This window comes from Ceratotherium simum, chromosome 12 (assembly GCF_057802395.1).
Source record: "Ceratotherium simum simum isolate JZ-2026a chromosome 12, ASM5780239v1, whole genome shotgun sequence".
Taxonomy (NCBI): Eukaryota; Metazoa; Chordata; class Mammalia; order Perissodactyla; family Rhinocerotidae; genus Ceratotherium; species Ceratotherium simum.
This window is the reverse complement of record NC_141911.1, coordinates 25157796-25181841: the sequence shown is the minus strand read 5'-3', so window position 1 is coordinate 25181841 and position 24046 is coordinate 25157796. Positions and strand designations below refer to the sequence as shown.

Here is a 24046-nt window from a genome sequence, read left to right as displayed (position 1 = left end):
CACTTGTTTATTTTTGCTTCTGTTGCCTTTGCTTTTGATGTCAGATCCAAAAAATCATCACCAAGACCTATGTCTATGTCAAGGAGCTTACCACCTACATTTTCTTCTAGGAGTTTTATGGCTTCAGGTCAGTCTTTAATTCATTTTAAGTTAATTTTTGTGTATGTGTAAGACAGTGATCCAGTTTCATTCTGTTGCATGTGGTTGTCCAATTTTCCCAACACTATTTATTGAAGAGACTATCCCTTCCCCATTGTATATTCTCGGCTCCTTTGTGGTAAATTAATTGACCATATATGCATGGATTTATTTATGGGCTCTCTATTCTGTTCCATTAATCCATATATCTGTTTTAATGCCAATACCATACTGTTTTAAATAGTATAACTTTGTAATATAGTTTGAAATTAGGGAGCATGATTGCCTCCAGTTTTGCTCTTCTTTCTCAAGATTGCTTTGGCTATTTGGGGTCTTTTGTGGTTCCGTACAAATTTTAGGATTGTTTGTTCTATTCCTGTGAAAAATACCATTGGAATTTTGATAAGGATTGCATTGATCTGTAGCTTGCTTTGGGTAGTATGGACATTTTAACAATATTAATTCTTCCAATTCATGAGCACAGAATATCTTTTCATTTATTTGTGTCTTCTTCAATTTCTTTCATTAATGTCTTATAGTTTTCAATATACAGGTCTTTCACCTCCTTGATTATATTTATTTCAGATGCCCATGTTTTAATTGGATTGTTGGTTTTTTGTTGTTAAGTCTTAGGAGTTCTTTATATATTCTGGATCTATCAGCAGATAGATGATTTGCAAATATTTTCTACAGTTCCCTGGGTTGCCTTTTCACTCTGTTGATAGTGATTTTTGACACACAAAAGTATGTCATTTTGATGAAGTCCAATTTATCTGTTTTTCTTTTGTCACCTATACTTTGGCATCATACCCAAGAAATCATCACCAAATTCAATGTCAAAAGCCTTTCCCCTATGTTTTCTTCAAATAGTTTTATACTTTTAGCTCTTACTTTGAAGTCATTGATCCATTTTGAGTTAATTTTTATATATGGTGTGAAGTAAGAATCCAACTTCATTTTTTTATATGTGGATATCCAGTTTTCCCAGCACCATTTGTTCAAAAGACACTCCTTTACCCATTGAATGGTCTTGGCATTCTTGTCGAACACCATTTGACCATTTACGTGAGGGTTATTTCTGGGCTCTCCATTCTATTCTATATGTCTGTATTTAAGCCAGTATCATACTGCTTTGACTGTGGCTTTATCGTAAGTTTTAAAATCAGGAAGTATGAGAACTCTAACTTGGACCTTCTTAATCAAGATTATTTCCCCTATTCCAAGTCCCTTTAAATTCTATACGAATTTTGGCATGGACTTTTCTCTTTCTGCAAAAAATGCCATTGGAATGTCGATAGAGATTGCATTGCATCTGTAGGTTACTCTGTGTTGTATTGACATCATGACTATATTAAATCTTCTAAGCCATGAACATGGAATGTTTTGCAGATATATTTTAAATCAGCCACATTTGCAACTTCTTTCTCCATAATCTCAGAAATTTTTAGAAATAAAAAATTAACAAAACATACTTTGCTTTTAAAGTTGCAAACTCATAGATCATTTTTTAAACTGATGGATGAGTATAATAAGATTCTCATGTTTTTCAAGATGAAGGACTACGCAGTTGCATCTGAGATAGTGTTTTAGCTGGAACCTATTTTTTAAAAAAGTAGCAGACTTTTAGAGTCAAACATGCTTCTTTTCTCCCTTCTAGTAGAATCCAATATGTAAATTTACTTGCTTAGATTGCTGACAAGTTCAGAACCATTTAATCTGTTATGCTCAACAAGGTGCAATTTCTACCACTATTATAAGAACATCACATACAAGGGGTTTTTTTGATCATTCTATTCTTTCAATAATAGATGATTTGTTCACAGTACAAACAAGACTAGTAAAAGCACGTGGTCAGGGAGGCATAAGGAATGAGCACGTCACTATGGAGAACTTTTTAGACAGTAACACTCTGAGAATCCTATCCAACTAATTTAAGAAATCTATTTACACCACAAATTTCTGACTATGATGTAATTATGCATTCAACTCCTACAGATAGATTTCAGAGTCCAATGAACTGGTAGAGTTACAGCTGACATGACCTGTTCCTTCCTTCAGTTATTATAATGTTGGGTTATATATTCTTTAACATTATATAATGAATTAGCAACAGTAAGGATATAACTCCATCCCTAATTACATTTCCTTCTATTTAAGAAAGTGTGGTGAAAGATGAAAGCAAGTCTCACACCAGATTCCACCATACATACCAATATTCATATACCACCACCTGGCAGCCAGGCAAGCAGTTTCTGTTAGGGAAGTGACATAAGGCATTCATCCATCTGTAACTATGTGAGGTCTCTGATAGATGCTACAAGAAACCTAATACCTCTTAATGATCATATTGGCATAGGCCAGTTCTCAACATTCTGAAATCATGTCTCAGCTAAAATTAGGAGCAAAAATGATACATTGTTCACAATACTCCTTAAGTTCAAGTCCACTAACACTTTTAGAGCCCTATATCTTCTAAATGTAAGGATGCTCTCTGAACTGATACTGTTTCTGTGGTGATAGTTACATACTATTAGGATCTAATTTTCAATCTTAATGCTTTCAGGTATTAGTATTTTTTGAATAGCTGTCCATTCATAAAAAAATGATAAAAGGCCAGTAACACAAATTAAAAAATGAGTTTTAGGGATAGGAAATATCAGATGCAATTTATTTTGCTTTATTGGATCTAGCAGCAGCAAGAGTGAGTAACTTTTGAAAAGAAGACTGCAATTCTTCACTAAAAAGGCAAAAGAAATGGTGACCATATAGCTTGGATTTTGAGGAATAACCTTAATTAGAGTTGATAAATCCTACTATCTCCATAAACTATCATAACGTCTCAAAAATCCTAATATTTCGGCAAGTAATAACTTGACAAGTCAAGTTTGAAATCAAAACAAGAAAATGTTCATAAATCCCAGAATGAAAAATACAGACTAAAGAGGCAGTATAATCTCATATGAAAATCTTTTGCTGGCACTGTTTCTTTTGTACATCTACAGCTATATGTGAAAATGTGCTCCTTTTTAAGTTATAAAAACTAGAAATGCAGTGCTAATATAAAACCTTTTTCAAACATGGTATTAAAATAAAATTGTTTAATTACAATATGGGGTGAAAACAAGTGAATATTTATAGGTAATGGTATATATAGCACTTTCATCTGTTGTTTAAACATAGTTAAAATGTGTTAAAACATTAATTATACATTTTTAGTTAAGTGTCAAAATGTCTACAAAGGGCAGGAAAATAATCTGCACTTTTAATGAGACTTCTCAAAAATAATATTCTTTATATAAGAAATGTGTCAACCCATGAGTAAAAAATTGCACTCAATGTAGCAGTAAGATAAACTCCTGATCTCAAAAGAAAATGTTACCACTTTATATATTCTAGCAAAGACGCAATCATTAAAAAAATGTAGAGCTGTCACCTATGTACTTTACAGAATGTTAATATAGACAGTTCTTATAAAAGATGATTCTAATAAAATGAATGGCGTCGATGGAAATATGAATTGTACGTATACCATTAAACAAAATCTCTGGTTCAGATCTTTACTTTGCTCAACTAATTTAGTTTGATTTAGATCATTTCAATCTCCGTTTTTCATCAGTAAGAAAAAAAGTTTAAATTTTCTTGAGTTGCTCAAAAATTTTGCAACAAATTTCTCAGAACTCCTTTTCATTATCAAAAATCTATTGCATTACATATATAAATTATTTCTACTATAATAAAATTTTACATTAAGATTGCTAGAGATGACGAGAATATTTTTGAATTTGAAGTTTCACAAAGCAAGAATTGTCATCAGTGGGTGGTAACCACACTTTCGGTGGTGATCACTTTGTAGTGTATACATATATCAAATTATGATGTTGTACACCCGATAATGTTATACACCAACTTGATCTCAATTAAAAAAAAAGAATTGTCACTAGTTAATTTATTTAGACGTCTTCTTTGTAAATCACAGCAAACTTGTTGATGGGATTGTTACTAACTTTGGATTGCAAAATGTATATATTCCAAAAGTCTTTTCTAGAAATTGTCAGCCTTATCCTTCACCAATTGTTTTGGGTCTTTTCTCTTAAATATTCCTTAAATCCACATCCTGTCATTTACCCGATTATCCTTGTTCAGTCTCTCAAAATTCATCATCTAGAGAATTGCACCCTGTAGTCAGTAGCATTCCGGCAAATGTTTAAAAATCAACTCTCTGAGCTGGGGCAGGGTAGCGTTGGGGGAAATCCAATTTCTAGTTTCCAATGTGACATCCACTTGATAGCAAAATTCTGGAAATTTAATCACTGACTTCAACACACCAGTGATTGAGCTAGTTTATTTTTCTTTCTACTTCTGATCTTGTTTCTTAACTGCATCTCGCACGCAGCTTCAGAAATGAGCTTTCGAAATTCAGATCTGACAATTCCACATTGCTGCTAGTGTCTTGCCTATCACTACATAGATTATCTCAGCTTCTCATTGCATGTTGTATTCGTGGAGTTTCAAGACCTAGCCCCTACCTCCCTCCTAAGCCTCTTTTTTCACTGATTTCCATTTTGCTTTTCCATATTCCTCAACTCCCAAACTGCTTGCAAATTTCCACAGCTCAGTATTTGCTGATATGTTCTTTCTAGGAGAAGAACCTAATCTCTTTGACTTTGTCCTCAAGAACTCCTGCTCACGGATATACTTAATTGAGAAGTTATCTCTGCTCAGAATCCATCCCTGTGAGAGTGCTCCCCTTTTTGTTGCCCCATGGTATTTTATACAAGTCGCTTTTATCCCATGCCATATTATTTTGTCATTGCCTTTTTCTGTTTAATTTCTTAGAGTTGAGAAGAGAAACTTCTTTCTCATCTATCTTTATGTTTGTAGTGACGCCTTGATAATGTCACATAAGAATATAAAAAATGTTGGTTGTTGTGTATAAAGTTAATAACTGTAACTTGAAATATGAATTTAAATATGTAAAAGTGTGTCACTGGATCATTGCACAGCTGATAAATTTTAAACTACAAAATACTTATATAAAATATACCACACTTTTTCTTTGCTTGGCTTTCTTCTTTTTCTTTTCAATCTCTCCTCTCTCGTCTCTCTTCTCTCTGTCTCTCTCTCTCTGTTTCTCTCTCTGTCCATCTGTCTGTCTCTCTCCTCCTTCCATCCTACCTTGTCTTTCCAATTTTTATTTTTAGTTGAAAATGTACATCCTTTTGGAATAGACAAATATAATCTACTATATACTAAGATGTCTAGCATTAAATAAAGTATTATTATCAATAATGACCAATTATAGCAACAGTTAAAAGAAAGAGAGTAATCATTTAAGGTCCTCCACACAGTCACTATAAATGCGCATTACCTCTCGAGAGGATTTGTAATCTGTGACTTTGTAATGCTTTAAACATCATAGATGCTTTTCTTTACTTCTATCTGGTCACCAACAGCAAGGTTCTGTTTACATTACTTGAATGATTGGTAACAATTTTACTGCAATTTCCTTCTTTTTTATGGGAACAATTTCCATCAGGATGAACACATTTTACAGTGAGTACATTGCACATGATATATAGTATTTAGCACCTCACAAAATCCTCAGTCAGGCAGCTAAACAGCACTTGGTGTAGATGCCTCCTTTCCATTTTTGTTAAAACATTTATTTAACTTCAGTCTATTTTTAAATTGTCACCTAAGGATATAACAAATACTCATTAGAAATTTAAGATAAACACACTTTTTTATATTATAGGAAATTATCATTCCTAAATTTACTAAGGATGATAGTAATGGTAGATTATGCTAGAAAAATAACTGACCAAATAACACTGCAGAGATAGAGGTCCATTATAAATTAAGGGATACAGTTTGTAATAGAATTTCCTTAAGAAATTAAACTTTGTTATTGAGTAAAATAGAGTATAGCAATCAAAAGATTGAGCATTACTAAATAGACTGTCAGATATACATAATTTAAATAGCTAATAATCATCAGGTTAATTACTTGTATAAAAGTGTAAAGACGGAAGTGTATTAACAATTTATTCTGCTAATTCATATGATGTTTGTTAAAAACTGATTTGTTACTGGTCTTAGAATATCTATAAAAGGAATTACCATACAAAGTGTCATGCACTGATTTACTATAAAGCATATTAATAAGGTATTTTGTACATACCTTATTAACATAAATACTTACATATGTACACGCATTTCTTTTCATTGTGATGACCCTGAGGCATGACAAAATATTTTAGTAATTCCTAAGCATTAAAGAATTATTAGGTTACATTCAGTGTAGTACATCAATTCCCCTAGGTTCTCAGAGGTAAAAATAGTCTGGAGGTATTTTTAATACTTAAAAAAACTGAATATAAAACATTAATCCTCGTGGTATATAAAGTTTTACAGGCTCCCCGAAAGTGTTTCACTGCTAATTGTTGGACTGAAATAATTCAGACCAGTAACATTTTTATTCTCAGACTGAACAGGTTTTCACTATAAGACTTACATGATTGGTGCATTTATTTTAAGTCAGAGGGAAAAAAATTATTCGTTTATTTAAGAATAAGATTATTAAAAAATTAGAAAATGTATTTTTAAGGGTGCTAACTGTGGGCGGAGGATATAAGATTTAAACGATCCATTGATAATACAACATTTGGGAGACATTGGCATAAAGTGGCATTAAATACATTTTATTGAACTCTGTTTTTAAAATAAACATCTTATTTATGTTGAGGATATATATTTTGTTGCTTAGATGATTACATTTACCTCGTAGGTACGTATTTTTCTGGTTTCCTGAAAAATAGACATGAACATAAAGTTCACACTGTTATTTATTTACAATTGGAATATGAGCTTACCCCATATTTAAAATAACTAGAATAACATTTTAAATATATATTTTTTAACATTCTAACATTATACTGTCCAAGATGGTAGCCAGTAACTACATGTGGCTATTGAACTTTTGGAATATGGCTGGTCCAAATTGAGACGAGGTGTAAATGTAAAATATATAGTAGATTTCAAAACTTGCTAGAAAAAAGTAAAATATTCCTTCAATTTTTATATTGATCATATGTTGTGATAATAAAATTTTTGGATATATTTGGAAAATAAAATGTTATTAAAATCAACTTCACTTGTTTCTTTTCTTTTTTGAATGTGACTGCTAGAATATTAAAAATTATTAGGATGACTAACATTTTTTACTTGTATTATGTTTTAAATGGGCAGTGTTTATCTTTAAGGAGAGAAATGATAGCTTGGGAATAGCAATAAATGGAGTATTATGATTATACTTTTTACAATTATGGTAACTTCACACAATGGAAGCTGCTAAAAATATGATGTTAAGCTGTTTGTTGATGATGAGATATGTTCTCAATACTTAATTGATTAAAAGAAAGTAGAATTAAAAGAAATCTTGAGGATATAAGAATAATATAATTACATTTTCATAAAATGTGTATATATATTAATATATATATCAAAGTGATTATAACTGAATAATGGAGTTAAAATTGATTTCTATTTTCTCTATGATGCCTTTCTGTTTTCTTTAACTGCTACAACAAAAAACATAAATAGACATTGTTGAAAAGGATATAGAATTATGACAGTTAATAAAAACAAAGGCTTTTGGCCAAAGTTTTATTAACATGTGATTTGGCTTAAAGTTTTTGAAAATTCAAAAATACATTTCTCTTGTTTTGATTCATTTCGGCTCTTTTTTTCCCAACAAGGCAGAATGAATTAGAACTAATATTAGATACTCAAATCTTATGATCTCTATATGCTATATTTTATATGTTAAGACCTATTTAAAGTTTTATGTTTTATCTGGTTATACTCATGCAACTACTGTATGAAAATGGTAGAATTCTCTTAACCAAGAAAGTAGACCTTTAGCTGGTAAAAAAAAAAAAAAAGTGAAGGGAATGATAACTATATAGTAAAATAAATTTAGTAAGAATGTACTAAGTATTAACTTCCACATTTTTTATTTATTTATTTTTTTTTTGTGAGGAAAAGTCGCTCTGAGCTAACATCTGTTGCCAATCCTCCTCTTTTTTCGCTTGAGGAAGATTAGCCCTGAGCTAACATCTGTGCCTATCTTCCACTATTTTGTACATAGGTCACCACCACAGTATGGCTTGACAAGTGACATAGGTCCACGCCTGGGATCGGAAACCACAAACCCAGGCCACTGAAGCAGAGAACACCAGACTTAACGACTATGCCACAGGGTTGGCCCCCTGAATTTTTTTTTTTAATTATTTTTAAACGATTAATTGCTTAAACGTGTGATTATGTAATATGTTTAAAAAGCACTTGATTTTATATTTCATAATAACATTCACATAGTAAATACCTCCCTAAACGATCATTTCACAAAGCAGAATCTTATAAAGAAACTTTCAACCGGAAAATATAAATGAAATACGTTTTCTCAGACTCACCTAAAGAAGAGACTCAGAAAATAACTAATAATTAAAACATGATATATTACATTCAAATTATTTTAAATTGTTGAACAACATTTGGCCAGTTAAAAATTAAATCTCATTAGTAGAAACTCAGTTTGGAAATTTGAGATACCTTAAAATGAAGCTAAGGCTTTGTCTCCAAGCTGCAGCGACTCTGCTATGCCCAATTGGATCAGATCTGGGGCAGCAGTGTAGCTGGCAATCTCTACATAAAGTCATTACGAAGAAGATGCCATCCACATAGGGTTTCAGAACCACACAGGATAATACAAGGCTCAATTCAAGGAGTTTCTGAGAAATTGGTGTGGGTTTAGCAAAGCCAAAGTACCAATGAATTACAAGAATGATTTTGAAAGTCCGAAAACAGCCTCAGGCAAACTCTATCCCAGAATATTACGCTGAAGTCGGGGGAAAAGAATTTTAAGTCAGATGCACTAAATTATGACTGACAAGATATGGTACAGTGTGGAAAATAAGAATGATTGATCAATTCTCATTTTATTATTTTTTATTTCAATTTCACTTTATGTCAGAAAAGGCCTTATGCTCAATGTCTATGTGACAAAAATAATGAATACTTTAAGAAATAAATACAAGTGTTTCACTTGAAACGAAAGAGAAGCTGAAATATCTAATAGTATCTGCTTTTAAGAGTTACACCTAGTTAGGTCAGCAAGCAAAATTTACCAGTGAGAGATCAGAGTGTGAAGAATGCCAGAGGCTATACGTAAAAAGAGCAATAGAAATGCACATGAGACACAACAGATTAAGGTAATCTTAACAAGGGGGAGGACAGGGTCATCTTAAAATGGGAAGAATTTAAGACTTTTATTTTTTTTAATTATAGTTCACATTGGCATTGCCTTACTTGTCTTTCTATTAACAATTGGTGAATAAAAATGATTTATTTTGTTTGGGACAAAAAACTATCATTTTGGAATACATGTCTATAGTATCACCTTTTGGTCTCAACAATGGCCTTCTGGACGGTTCTTTCCCTATAAGGTCTAAAGAACCTAGATAGAGAAACAGTAACACAAAGGGGAAAGTACCTGTAAGTGGATGGTACTGAGCTGTATTTACCAAAACTGTCAGGTCATAGCTATAAACTCTAACAGAAAATTATAATTATACAAACAAATATGTGCATTAATTTTGTAATCAAAGTATGTAGTAGAAGAATTCTTTTCACAATGGGCCAGGCAATTAAACTTGTTGCAAGGTTTCATACTACAATGATCTGTGTACGGGGTTATTTTATAGTAACTATATTAGTGTTAAATTCAGCGTTTCCCAAATTAGTGAGGGATTTTTTATTCGGCTGAAAAGTAGAACAGTACCAGCACCATAGAAGCCCTCCTCTCACCTTGTGTTCCCACTCTATCCTCCTGCAACTCTCCCAAAGGCAACCACTATATTAACTACTAAAACCATATATGAGTTTTACCTATTTGGGATGTTACCTAAATATATACTTGATGTATGCTTATGAGCTCTGCTTCTTTGCTCAGCATTATTTTTTTTCAAATTTTTTACATCCACCCTCCCAACCAACAACACTTTAGCTTCTACCCTTACATCTCTGCTGCAAGTGCTGTGACCAAAGTCGCTAAATTACTGCCAAATCCAGTGGCCAGTTATCTGTCATATACTTTCTTGTTTTAAGCTCAGCCTTGGAAATTGTTGGTTAACAATTTCTTCTTAAAATTCCATAATAATGTACTTCTTTGATTTTCTTCCTACCTCTAAGTGTTTTTTTGTTTTGTTTTGTTTTTTTAGTTTTAGTTTTACTTCCCTACTGCTCCTATGCCCATCTCTTCTCTATTTGCGTACTCATCTTTGGTACCCTTCTCCCTGCCAGATCGTCAAATTTTAAATATATGCTCCATATCTCTGTTTGTGGCTCAGAGCTCCCACTTGAGTTCTAGGCCATGATATTTTCAACCAAACATTTCTATTTGAATATTCCAATATGTCTAAAATTTAACTCAATTTATGTCCCCAAACTCACTTCTCTTCCTGTGTTCCCTACTTTAATGAAGAACATCATTGTTCTTGGTACACAAGCTAGAAAACTGGATATTATCCTTGACCCTACCCCCTCCCTCCCATGCATATGTAATCACTCAGCAAATTGATATGATTCTGCTTATAAGTTATTTTCCAAATATGACCACCTCCCTACATTATTACTACTGCTCCTTTGGTTCTGATCCCATCACCTTTAACCTATATTACTGCAACAGTCTTAATTCTGGTCACTAAACTCTGCTATTTTTCTCAAATAAAGATCTTTCATATACTGATGATCTAATATCTTTGAATGTTAATATAGTATTCACATTTTATTGCTCAGGTTATTAGATGGTTCCAATAAGTAATATTTTATTATAGCAATTATGATTTCCTAGAAAAATGAATTTTCCTTTTCTTATAATGTCATTAGCAAATCTATATTCCATTAAGAAGTGTTTTCTATGAAGAGAGACGACATTTTGAATATAATCATGAATAGTTAGGTGATTTAAAATAACTATTCCATATTTTTAATATTTTAGATTTTAGAATCCCAATTACCTAATCTTTTTAAGAAAGAAGAGAGAGTTATTATACAATTAGTTTCAATATTAATGCTCACAGGTGATGCATTATGCTTGCTAAAACCTAATTATTTTATGCCTGCTACACTTTCCTTTAGATCTTTCCACACAAAAAGATTGTTTTGAATTGATAAAAACTTAAGTGTGACATTATAACTTAAGCCACTAGAACACATACACATCTTAAAGTATATGTATATGGTTTTGGGAACTGCAACTCATAACAGTTTAATAGGATTTCAAGTTTCTATCAGAATTACACAAACTTCTCATTTCATATAATCTTAAGGTTTGGTACTCCAGTCAAAGCAATTTGTGGTTTAATTCAGGAAATAAGGTACATAGAAAGCATTTTCAAAACAAATATCCTTTCTCTGGGTAGTCAATTGCACCATTTTTGGTTATCTAGAAAGTCCAGAGGAAAACAATTCCTAAAATCAATAATCATATAACAGCACTTTAGCATCTTAATTGAGTTTGACTGCAAAAATAAGTAAATATAAACATTTATTTGACTATCACTTCTGAAATTCAATGCCTCAGTTCAGTGTATGGTCACCTTGTCTGATGGCAAATCACTTGCATTTACCTACAGATTTAAAGCAAAAATATAGTGTTCCATGCAAATAAAACTCAATCAAACATTTAGAGTTGGAAGAAAATAAAACGCTGAGTCCTTGTATGTTAATACAACTCCTTGTAGTTAATAATGGCACTATTAACTCATTCTTAAATCTATAAGAAATCTTCGCACTGAAAAATCTACGCACTTTACTGAAAATATTCAAGACAACAAAATGCCAGGGTAAGGGGTGTCCCCCATCTGACCAGAGGATTTAGTATTTCCTCTAAGTAGTCAAAACTATGTCATTGACCTCATAGTACTTACTGGATACCATTTAATAGATTTCCAAGTCTGTTAATCAAACAAGGCATGAATTAGAATACTTGATGCTCACATTGAGTATTTATTTTAAATACCTTTGTAAAAATCAAAGGATTTTTTAATATGGCCAAAAACTCTGGAGAAAAATTAAGAATAATTGGCCATCCAATGCCTATTGGAAGATATTAAAATAATTCATCTTATCTACAAAGGAAAAAAACTACTTTATAGAAAACCTTATAACTACTATAACAACACTATAGTAGTGTAATAACAGTTGATGATGTGCTGTTTTTTACCATTAACCTTTTTCTGTTTGCAAACTACCCTTTACTTTCTTCCATTTATACCATGGCAGAAAGAATAATAAACTGGAAATCAGGAAATCTGTCTATCCTTGTATCTACCAGCAAATAATTAATGAATCACAGAGAGTTTATTAACTTCTCTGGTCCTAGTTTATTCTTCTGAATATTTGTTTAGGGACTTACTAGTTTTCTGTGCTTTCTTTTTGGGAACTATCTAGGGGAATGTATTCTGGATGTAGAAAATGATTACATTTTACCCTTACTATATCTGTCATTTTTATCATTGTCTGTCTGAGATTATACATTCCTAAGGGAAGGGAAACCTGTCTTTTCAAGTTGCTTTAAGTATCTTAGCACTTTGTTTACACAGGTACTTAATACATGATTTTTGAATAGATTGATTTTCTCACTTTTGTTATACATTTTTTATTCATGATACTTAAAATTTTATAATAAAGTCACTTTCTAAAATCACATCATTATCCAAAGCTTGCCACTAAACTTCACAAAACTGAAGTGGATTTAGTTGTAAAGTTTATAACAGATGGGCAGAAAGAAATAGATATGTTTCCTATTCACATCTGAGTATAAATACTTTTTTGCTAATGCAGACATAATCTATGCAAGTTAGTTTTGCTATTTCTGAGGGGTCATCATATAGCTTGATGCCCTGTTTATGCCACTGATAAATTTAATACCTTCCATAAAACTGCTTGGTGAGACCACAAAGAATATTAAAATATCCCATATAATTCCAGCATTACTTAGAAAAATATTATCTTCCCTAAATGACTCTGTGAACATCATTATACCATTATTAAGGGATAGTTTTGTGATTATCCAAAAAGAGAAAAATCTCATAATATGATTGCTGATTGCCAAGTGCTTTCAATACCTAATATCTCCTTATGAGTCAGAATATTAAAAATGTAAACCTTTTGTGTTATATAATTTTGACCTAATGGCAGAATCATTACAATATTCATTAAATTCACTGAATTTACTGTAAATAATTTCCAAAAAATTGTTCATATTGCCTTCTAATAGTTAAAAAAAATGATATAGATGTCCTTCTATACAAATTCAATAGTTTCTAGTACAATCTAGCTCCTTTGTAGACAATGTTTTACTATTTCTCTATTGAACACTTTTATTGATGATTCAGATTTTTGAATTGCAAAATTTTATTTATCACAACAATATACTGATCTACATCACCCTCCTTAGCAATATCACATCATAGCCCAAAACACAGTATCATTTTTCCCCATGATAGATGCAAGCAGCAATATTTTAGGCAAGATTTTTATTTACTGATATTGCCATGGATCATTCAGTCTTTGTTGTGCTGTCATAAAAAAAATCATTCACCACTTTATTTTCATTGTTTTCTTTTCAGTTTTTAGCTCCTTTATTCCATCAACAATAACTCTATTTTGAATAAAAATCCTATGCTAATATACCATTTAATTTTCTTATTGATGCTTGATAAATCGTATACCATTAAAATTATTTTCTGCTATTGCTACAAATTTCAATTACTTTTAGTCAAATTGATGTAGACTCATAGTATGAGGGTGGGCCATAAGAGTAGATAAATTAGACTGCTTGTTCAACAAATTAGTAAGATAGTAATAATTGATATGTTTTCATAGAATTTCAGATCTGGAACAGATCTTTCACTTGGCTAGTTTCTCTAAATACCCTGGTATGTCATGCACTTGAGTTTTTATTTATGCTGTTCTTTTTGTCCATCTCCCATCTCTCATTTCCCAAAGTCCAAATCCACTCATCCTGAAGAATAATGCAATTGCTACCACCTTCATAAGGGCTTGTTGATTCCCAAAGCTGAAGATTGCACTCTCAATTCACTTAATATTTTACATAGGCCTCTCTATGACATTTATCCCCTCCATCTTGCATGATAATATATAACATAATATATATAATTTCTTCCCTGATAAACCATAATACCTTTTCCCTGACATCCTGAGCACACAAAACAATGCTTACTACAGAGTAAACTTTCGTGGAAAACACATAGACTTCGTAATTAGTTTGACATAGGTTTGATTATAAAATTGATTATAAAACTCAGCCACTTAGTTCTCAACTTCTCTGTGTTAAAGTTTCTTCATATAAACGTAGAATAATAAGGCTCCTTTCTTATTGTTATCTTTGAAAAGTAGTCTAGCCTTGAAATACACAAAGGATCGACTGTTTACTGAACCATCCATCTTGTATTCTGCCTTGTAATCTAAAGTGGAAATACAGTTTAACTAAATCTGTAGAGCATATTGATATCTTGCCTTAAAGCTTTGTAACCTGCAACTATTTCACATGTATTATTTTGTTTGTATCAGATATTACATAAGATATAATTCAATGTTTTAATATAAAAGTATTGTGATAAGAAAATTACTATACTTATTTATAGGGATTTTCAGAGATTTAAATAATTTCCCCAATATCAGAGAGCTGATAGATGGCAGAGGCATAACTAAAAAAACCTCTTTTTATACCAAGTACAAACTTTATTTCCTGCCTTTTTGGAAACCTATATATATGTGTGTGTGTGTGTGTGTGTGTATACACTATATATATATAATATAAATATATACGTATTTGGAAAGCAATATATAATGTATGTGTATATATATAAAATATATTGGATATATACATAAATATATCTTTTTATATATACATATATAAAACATTGGCTTCAGGTGCTGAATTAAATCCTCTTTAATTTTGATTCTTTGGTAATATTCAAATACCAACCAGTTAATTTAATTTTTTCTTTCTCTTGCACATGGCTCCTATATCTTTCCTTTCTGCCTTTCGTCTCGTAGTCCTTTCTCTTTGAATTATTTTTCAAAGAATAAAAGAATAACCTGGCAGGTAATTTTTTTATACAAATCACCTTTATAACTGTGCTTTGTAAGCACAAATAGTCAATTTTAAGAAGTCTTTAAGCAATTTAAACACATGTAAATTATTCCAAAGTACCTTAACATAAATATAATTTTCCATTCTAATGCTAATTATTGTTATTAAAATGTATGCCAACTACACCTATTAATCTGCTTTGGTTTCCCAAGAAGGTAAAAAAAAAAGTCACTGTGTAAATAATTAAATTGATTTTGATACATGATGACAACCGGTCCAAGGCTGCTCCTACTCTAAAATAACCTTGAAAGCAGCATTGTGGAATTAACATCTTAAACTAGAATCAGGATTATCAAATATTTCCAGCTCTTTATTTTAGAGCTACTAAATCCCTTAGCTTTTACATATGTTTCAGTATACACAAACACTTAAATTATCTCAATTATATCACTTCTCTTAAGAAACAGCTTGTACGCTGAGATCAAGCAAACATACCATATTGTGTCAAGAGACAGGAAAAAGAACAAAAAGGAATTAGAGATTGAATCTCATACTCACGGAATGTTCTATAAAATTCTTCAAGAGCCAAGTGCTTGTCAGAGTTAAAATCATCATATTTCAGTAGATCATACAAAGTACAATCAGAAAGATCCTTGCCAAGTTCTTCCTGCTTTATCACCTGACAAGAAAATTATAACCATACAATTATATCTGTGTCCTAATATTTCTATAGTATAATTAATTATATATAATAATCACTTAATAGATCATTTTAAGTCTGCAGGTGGGCAAAAAACTAAATCTGTGAAAAATCTGGGTTTTCAGTTACAAGACAATGATTTTTAACAGTTTCAAAGATAGTTATAAAGTTAAGATTGGTGCTTAGAATTTAGTTCAAACTTCCTAACACAAAAATTTCACAATATAGGACCCAGAAACTCAGCGTTAAAAGGACATTTTGTATTTCACTCATTTTGCTCCATTTATACTGACTCAAGGAAAGACCACCACATGAAAATTGCCTCCTATGTCTCCGTGACCTATGTCAAAATAAAAAAGGGCTCTTTTCCAACAAAACTAGTGAGGTAATTTGTTCCAACTTTCATCCTCACATTATTTGTGAAAACTAAAGTTACATATTTTCTCTCCTCTGCCTAAACTCCTCCCCAGCTGGAAGTTAAGCCATGTGGGATTGTACATTAACTCCCTTGGTCACAAAGGAGCTATTAAGCAAATGACTGTTTCCAGGAGCCAAATAGAATTAATGCTCCGATTGATGATGAAAATCTACCCAAGCGTGGGTGAGGAAAATCATCCAACTGCTTTTCTACTCTGTGCTCTGTCCTATGGACTGAGGCTGTAGCTTTTTCATACTCTGCTGCTTTTGACTATTGCCTGTCAAATAAAACAGCTCCCTTTCAAACATTCCTGTTCATTCTGGGTAGCTGCATAGCCGTGTCCATGGTCTTTCATATTCTCCCACATACAGACGCAGCGCTTCACATGGCTCGGAGCTATGCATCACAGTGTGTGTTTTTTAAAGGGTGGTGCAGTGTAATCAGAAAACACAGGCTCTGAAGACAGCTAGCTCTGGGTTCAGGTAATAGCTCTATAATTTCTGGCAAATTATTTAACCTTTCTTCAAGTCGAAATTGAAGATAGTAACATCTATCTCTTCTGGTTGTTGTGAAGATTATATATACGTATGTATATAAACACACACATATGCACACACACATAGGTGCAAGACAACATACATTGGACACTCAAAAGTAATCATTTAAATTTAAAGTTAAAAGTAATGATTTTTTAATATAATGTGCTTCTACTTCAATAATTCACTGCAAATTTCTACATCAACTTGTGTATGTTATGGTCGTGCGTTTACAATGTATTATTCTTTTAGAAGAGTAGTATGTTTCAGACTTTCTTTGTTATATCAATGGTAGACCAGTGATAGTAACTTCTAAAGATTCTCGGATGCTTTTGAGCTATTTTTTTTTTACCCTTTTTGGAAAACACGTATGTTAAAAGTTCCAATACACCTGAGTGTGGATGAGCTACAGAGATAGCTCTGAGGATGGAACTTAGCATGTGGGGCACTGGAGCCTCCACCCCCCTTCTCTAGCCACCTGAGTGGTGATATGCAGATAGCGTATGCTTTGCTAAATATAACTTCTACAATATAGTGGGTTCTCTACTCTAGTGTATTGTATTCACGGTTTACGGGTTAAGCTGATATTTGCCGCTTTAGAGGGGAAAAAAAAAGGGAAAATGTTTATTTGCTTTAATTGATCCATATAAATAGATACCATTGATAGCAAGTATTAAGCCCTACTCTTGCACAGTCCAGCTGGAGGGATTAACAAAACTACCTAATGGCTGCAGCCATCTTTCCTGTAAGCCTAATGGGAAACAAATACTGCTTTTCTATTTAGAAAGCAACAGAGCTCTGAGTCATTCTCCATCTGTTATTTGTTAAATCATGGAAAATGACTTTTCCTGGGGGGTGGTGGTGGGGGGCAGTGTATTTATCTTACCTCACTATGCTCTTCCTACAGATCTGCAAAGCTAACATTGCAGTAATTTTTAAAACATAGTGACACCAAGGTTTGATCAGGCATTTTAATAATATTTTTAGTGGCTTTTATCCTCACACCTGTTTGCAAAGAGATGGAGATGGAAAAACTTGGAGAAAAGCTTCATCATTTTCTGTCTAATATTTTACTCAAATTAAACCATGTATTACCTCAAGAGAATGGACTTCTACCTTTCTCCTGAATGCTGGCTCTGGCATAAGACTAGCTTGATCTTGATCTTGATTTGATCATGATTATACAACTTAAGTTGGGCATGCTATTTCAATGAGGGTGCCCTAGAAAAGCTCATGATTCTGGCTAGTGAGCTTCCTAAAACAACCTGTTCACTTATATTGGGCCATGCCCAGGTACAGGAGGGAAATGATTCATTCCCTCATTCATCAACATTTCAAATACATGCGTTCCTCATTTATTCCATTTTTCGTTAATGAAACAGTCTACTTAAAACATACTTCCTGGTAACTTTTTCTCTTCTTTAGGTTTCCTAATGCAAGCTTTGGCACAGTCTGGGGTGTTCCAAATGACAGAGGTACTTTCCTATGAGCTTTCAACCAGGAAAGTACCTAAAGCAATAGAAAAATTGCTTTAGATATCCAGAATTTTGATAGCCTTAAAGTGATGAGTGTTTGACTGTCAGGAAGAAAGTATGATAGAAAATATAAGTAGACTTCCTTCCCCAGTGCACAGTAGTACATTAAGCACTCTTTGACACAGGGGATCCAAACATGTAGGACTTTGATAGTTCCCTGCATTTCTTTCATTTACCGTCTCACACTGTTTCCAAGAACTTCCCACACACTTGTTACTTCTGACTTAGTGATTCACGACACAGTCAGATTCACTAAATATATTATCATTTAACTATCCTATGATGAAGCTTCAGTCAAGGAGGCCACTTATAACTTCATTTGTTATCTATTGTAAAATATTGAGGCTGTTTTCTAAATTTATTGATGTTTTGGCAACTCTCTAAGACTAAAAAAAATTAAAATTTTCACTTTTTTTCCTGATTAAAGATCAAGTTACATAAATCTTGGGCCCCACAGAGGTTGGAGTCAGTATGACAAGACAGAAGTATTAGCAGAATGAATCATCAACGAAGCTCAGATACACAGCATCCCAGAAGGGGAACATATTTAACTTCAGTGTAACAGAACTGTTAAAGTTGCATGAAGAATTGTAATAACTCAGGGATGATTCAATGTTTTGGTACTATATTCTTTTTTGTTCCAAAATATAAAATAAAAACACCAATCCCTCCCCAAAGTAAACTATTCTCCTTATTATTTTCCTTCATTCATTTATTCAATCATCCATTCAACAAATCATTTTTGACTGTATACTATGTGTCAGACACTGTCCTAGACTCTAAAAGCAGCCAACAATAAGACAGACAGAAATCCTTTCCAAGTGGAATTTATAAGCTAGCGAAGGGGGAGCAAAGAAATATATAAGTAAAATATATAGTATATCAGATAATGATAAGTTCACTGACGATAAATAAAAAAAAAAAGAGAAATAGAAAGTGCCAGAGGTGGGTGTAGAGGATTGTCTCCCTGCTATAGAAATGTATGGGTATTAGATTTTTCGGGGATGTGGCATAGCTTGGAAATCCAAGATTATTATATTGACTCTCATAAAAGGGATAAAATACATGGGATTGATTTTGATGGTCCCAAGGCAGGTCATGGTGATGAGACTATGGGTGTGGGGGTACAGGAGGACAGAGAAGTGAAATCTTCCAGTTCTGTGTCTTTTTCTCTACTTTCCTTGGTAGAGACAGAAGAGAACAGCAACTCATGTGTTCCAGTTATCTGAGCTTTTCCTCATCCTTTGCAAACCATTTTTCTCAAACTAATCATGACCCTGTCAGAAGAAAGTTCATCACATTTATGAAGTTGAGGAGAGGTAGATATATTCACTTCTTTTCCTGGCAAAAGTTAGGTTACATCAAAACTTAAGGGTCAGAAAATAACTATACTACTTTGGTAGAAATAGACGTCTCCTGGCATTAGCTTCAGGCTTCTCCCACATACTCAATGTGGGTTGGCTCCTCTACTGCTTAGTTCTCTGAACACCTTGTTGTCCACTTTCTTCCTACTTCCTCCTTTTCACCCTTCCTCTCTTCCTCTTTCTTTCCCTTCTTCGCAACTAACACATGCAAAGAACTTGCTAGGGGCTGGAGACAAATTAGTAAATAAGAATGACACAGTCCCTGCCCTCATGGAGTTAATATTCTAGAGAGGATGAATGGGAACATGTAATCAAACAATTCAATTACAGACTGTCAACAGTGCTCTAAAAAGATAAGGTGAAAGGATAGAGAGTAAATAATTAGTATTACAAGTTAGTATTGTTTAATCATGTATAACTGATGCTATGCTGCAATAAGTATACTAAAAGAAAAGGATTGAATGAAAATAATTCCATCTTTTAAGTTCCTTTAGGTTTGTAACATGCCTAACATGTTAGAAAACATTACAAAAAACAATAGGACCAACATTAGTTCTTTTGAAAGACCAGCTGAAGAGAGAACATTGTTAAATCACTGGTGGGAAATAAAACTGCTTTATTTTTAAGGCATTCTATATGGCTCACAGGGATTCTCTGAACATGAATGTCAAATTTTTAAATGCCTTGACATTCTAAAGGAAAAATGCTATAAATAAATATGTTTAAAATTTTTAAAAACTAAATTTTAATTTTCTAGTTGTCTTGTGCATAATATGAACAGCATTAAACAAAAAACACACAGAATAACTGAAACCAGTTACTAATGTTTCCAGATACAATTGAAAGTACTATTTCACCCTGAGCTGCCGGGAAACCAACAACCACAGGCCTTACCTTTCTCTAAGTGTTAATTGCTGCTATCATTATTATTCTGAAATCTTTAGCACATTAAAGGAAATTCTCAGTACTACTAGGATCTACCTACTGGCATGGCCAATGCCATTCTAAGTCAAACACCTGGTTTGTGCAGCCTTATTTTCTATACCTGATAGATTTATGGGGTTTTGAAATGTTAAATAGGATTAATTACCATGACATTCCCTGGAAGTCCTCACTTATCTTGCTTCTCTATCCATACAAATACTTATTTATTTGTATTTAGTTTGTTCGCACTAAAATAGCTTTTTATCTATGAAACAAAATAATTCTTACCAATCTCATAACAAATAAATATGTTGACTAGATACCAGAACCTTTTTAAAAATCTTTAAAATTGTAATAGGCTTTATCAACTCAAATTAAAGATTAAGTGTCTATTCCCTAAGTAACAGTTCTAATAATTTTTTTAGAAAGTTAATATGTACAAAGGTTGCAAAAACATCATTGCCATGCCCATCCCGTTAGCTTAAAAATATCTAGTCTTATTTACTCTTGCTTTTTATTTAATTTTGTAAATGTATTCACATGCGGTAGTCATTGAGCAAATGGCTCTTTAAGTCAAATATATATAACATAATAATCTAAATCCTGTGAACAAGTAGTTCTTTTTATTATTTTAATAAAGAGTTGGCATGTGTGCACATTAGGGAAATATGTCATTCCAATATGCATTCCTAATGTGCATCAGCTTATTAAGATGACAGAATCCAAATGAAGAAAAAGCTAAATCAATATACTCAATACAGCTGCTTATGTAAACTCAGACTCACAAGGGAATCCCTGTGCTTACTTAAACTCTAGCAGTCGTTATTTTATGAAATGGAGAGAGGCTAAGGAGCAGATTTTCCAACCTATTAGCACCATTTCACTTGGAGAACACTATGTTTGCTGATATTAGGCTAAACAAGGAGGCCATTAGACAGAGGGAGCTCTACCGTGGTGGCACCTATGTAAGCAAACTAAAATCTATGCCTGTAAATGCCTCAAGGTTACAACATTGAAACCTAAGGACAACCAATCGCAAACAACCAATAGGCTTCAAGCTATTGCCAATTCATAATTTCTTTACTTTGCTTCTACCTTTTCTCTATAAAAGTTTTTCCCTAGCTCCCCTTGGTGGAGTGCTTCTAACCACTTCTGGTTTGGCACTGCCTGATTCAAATGGATTATTGCTCAAATAAACTCTTAAAATTTTAGTGTGCCTCATTTTATCTTTTAACACGGCTAATAAACTCAAGGGTGTTATTCCATCGAGTGAAGTCTGCCTATATATTCTCTCATTTTACCCCCAGGATTAAATATATTAAACCACAGTGCAAGAAATTGTTGTCCATTCTCCTCTAAGGGACAGTTTGGACAAATCCCTCTGTGCTTTGTACCATGGGTTTACCTCTGTGACCCTATAAAATCCAAGTCTTCCCATATCGCTGTGCACATTTCCCAATCTGATTCAATCGCCATTCCTTTCCAAAACAAACCTATCCTAGTGCCCTCTGGAAATCCTGCTCTCTGATCAGAAAACTCTCTTTTGCTTTTATTTTTTATAAAAACATGTTCTTCACTGTTTTAACTTGAAGAAAATCTGACTGCCTCTTAAGAAAGCCATTTGTCCAATAATTTTAACAATTGGAAGTTAATTTTCTCTCACATCCATTCTACCTAAATGCAAGGAAGATGATCAATAACTAAATGGTTTCCTATTGGCACTTCTGGATTATTTGCTCTTCCCAAACCAGTATTTATTAGATAGATAAATAGAAAGATAGATAGATAGAACCTATTCCTTTGAATCTCAGGCCGTTCAGCTACCTAATTCTTTCCTACTCTCTTGCTATAATTCGCATACAGCTTTAGCTCCTGGTTCACAATATTTCTGTCTACTTTAACTGTTTCAATATTTCCAGTGACTTCAATATCCATACAAATAAATCACCTAGAAGAGTTCTATGCTCCTTTTCCTAACAAATGATCATTAACCTTCGCTCTTCCAATGACCTTTTCCTACATGCCAGCCTGCTGGGAGGAACATGCTTATACTTAGGTCACTTTATTCTGAAATCTTTATTTCAAGCTTTACACATTCAGGTCTATTTTAGGAAAAATATATGTTCTTAAAAACCACAAATGTGCTACTATGTAGCCGTGTGCCTGACCACATTAGTCTTTCATACAACACTTAGGGGCGAAAGCAGGTTTGTGATCATGCTTTAAAAAAGAATTCTTTAAGTTTGTTGAGGCTTTTGCAGTGAGCTATTATTCTATAAGACATAAATTGGAATATTAAACTAATTTTGAGCATATTGCTACAAGAATCATTTTTCATCAAAGCAAGCATTAGTAAAGCTCAGATTTCCCCATAGACCCAAAGAGAGCACTGAATTCTTACTGTTGGAAAAGACAATTTAATAGAAGCAAGAGAGAGATTCAGATAATAGAGCTGAACCTCAGACACCTGTTTAGATTTGGGGACTGGAACTAACATGGAAGACTAAACAAGCAAGGTTTCACACCTTAGCGGAATGGTCCTCAGGAAAAGCCAGAATGTTTGCTTTTGCCTTTAGTACACAGAATTGGCTACTGGCAGAGACCATTCAGTTTCACATCTCATTCTGAGTAGGATCCAGGCAATATAGCATAGATTCGAGAAAAGACACAAGGCCACTCAGAACTAAATAAACTAAATGTCCATTTACCCGTTTTCAATAGAGCATAGACATTTAAAAACAAAAATGCACAAAAATATACTTAAAATGTGATTGAAATATTTTTCATATAGTAATTAAGACAATTATATGGGAGAGGAGACAGTGATAATCTGTTCTGTTCTTGTAAAAAACCAAACTTGATAGATACCCCGCTCTACCCTACCATCCAACTCCATATCCTTTGGGGAGGCAGAAATCCTCACCCAAGGGATGAGAGTGGGCCTGATACACACTTGAGGAAAGAGAGAGAGATGGGATTTCACCTGACTCTGAGAGAATAAAAAATATGGCAGAAGACAGAGTCTAGGGATTTCCTCTAGTCTCAAGGACTGAAGATATATTTCTTCTCCCTAGGGGAAGAGTGTGACGGATAACTGGTTTTTGATGTTGATGTTGTTATAGTCTACAAATTGCCATTGGTTTTTAAGAAAGATAGATGTTGACAACTGTGAAATGTGATATATTTAGTTATACAAATTTAGGAAGAGAATCTAAAATCGAACCGTATTGTTTTCCATGATAAGGAA

The 24046-nt window shown here is 32.9% G+C and overlaps 1 protein-coding gene across 4 annotated transcripts in view; it reads right to left on the bottom strand.

Moving 5' to 3' along the window:
• FSTL5 (follistatin like 5) overlaps positions 1 to 24046 on the bottom strand; it is a 732413-nt gene that overhangs the window by 309963 nt on the left and 398404 nt on the right. For all 4 annotated transcript variants that reach the window (XM_087437469.1, XM_087437470.1, XM_087437471.1 and 1 more), the window contains exon 6: positions 15881 to 16001. In XM_087437469.1, coding sequence (XP_087293595.1) covers positions 15881 to 16001 — 121 coding nt within the window. The remainder of the gene's footprint in view (positions 1 to 15880; positions 16002 to 24046) is intronic.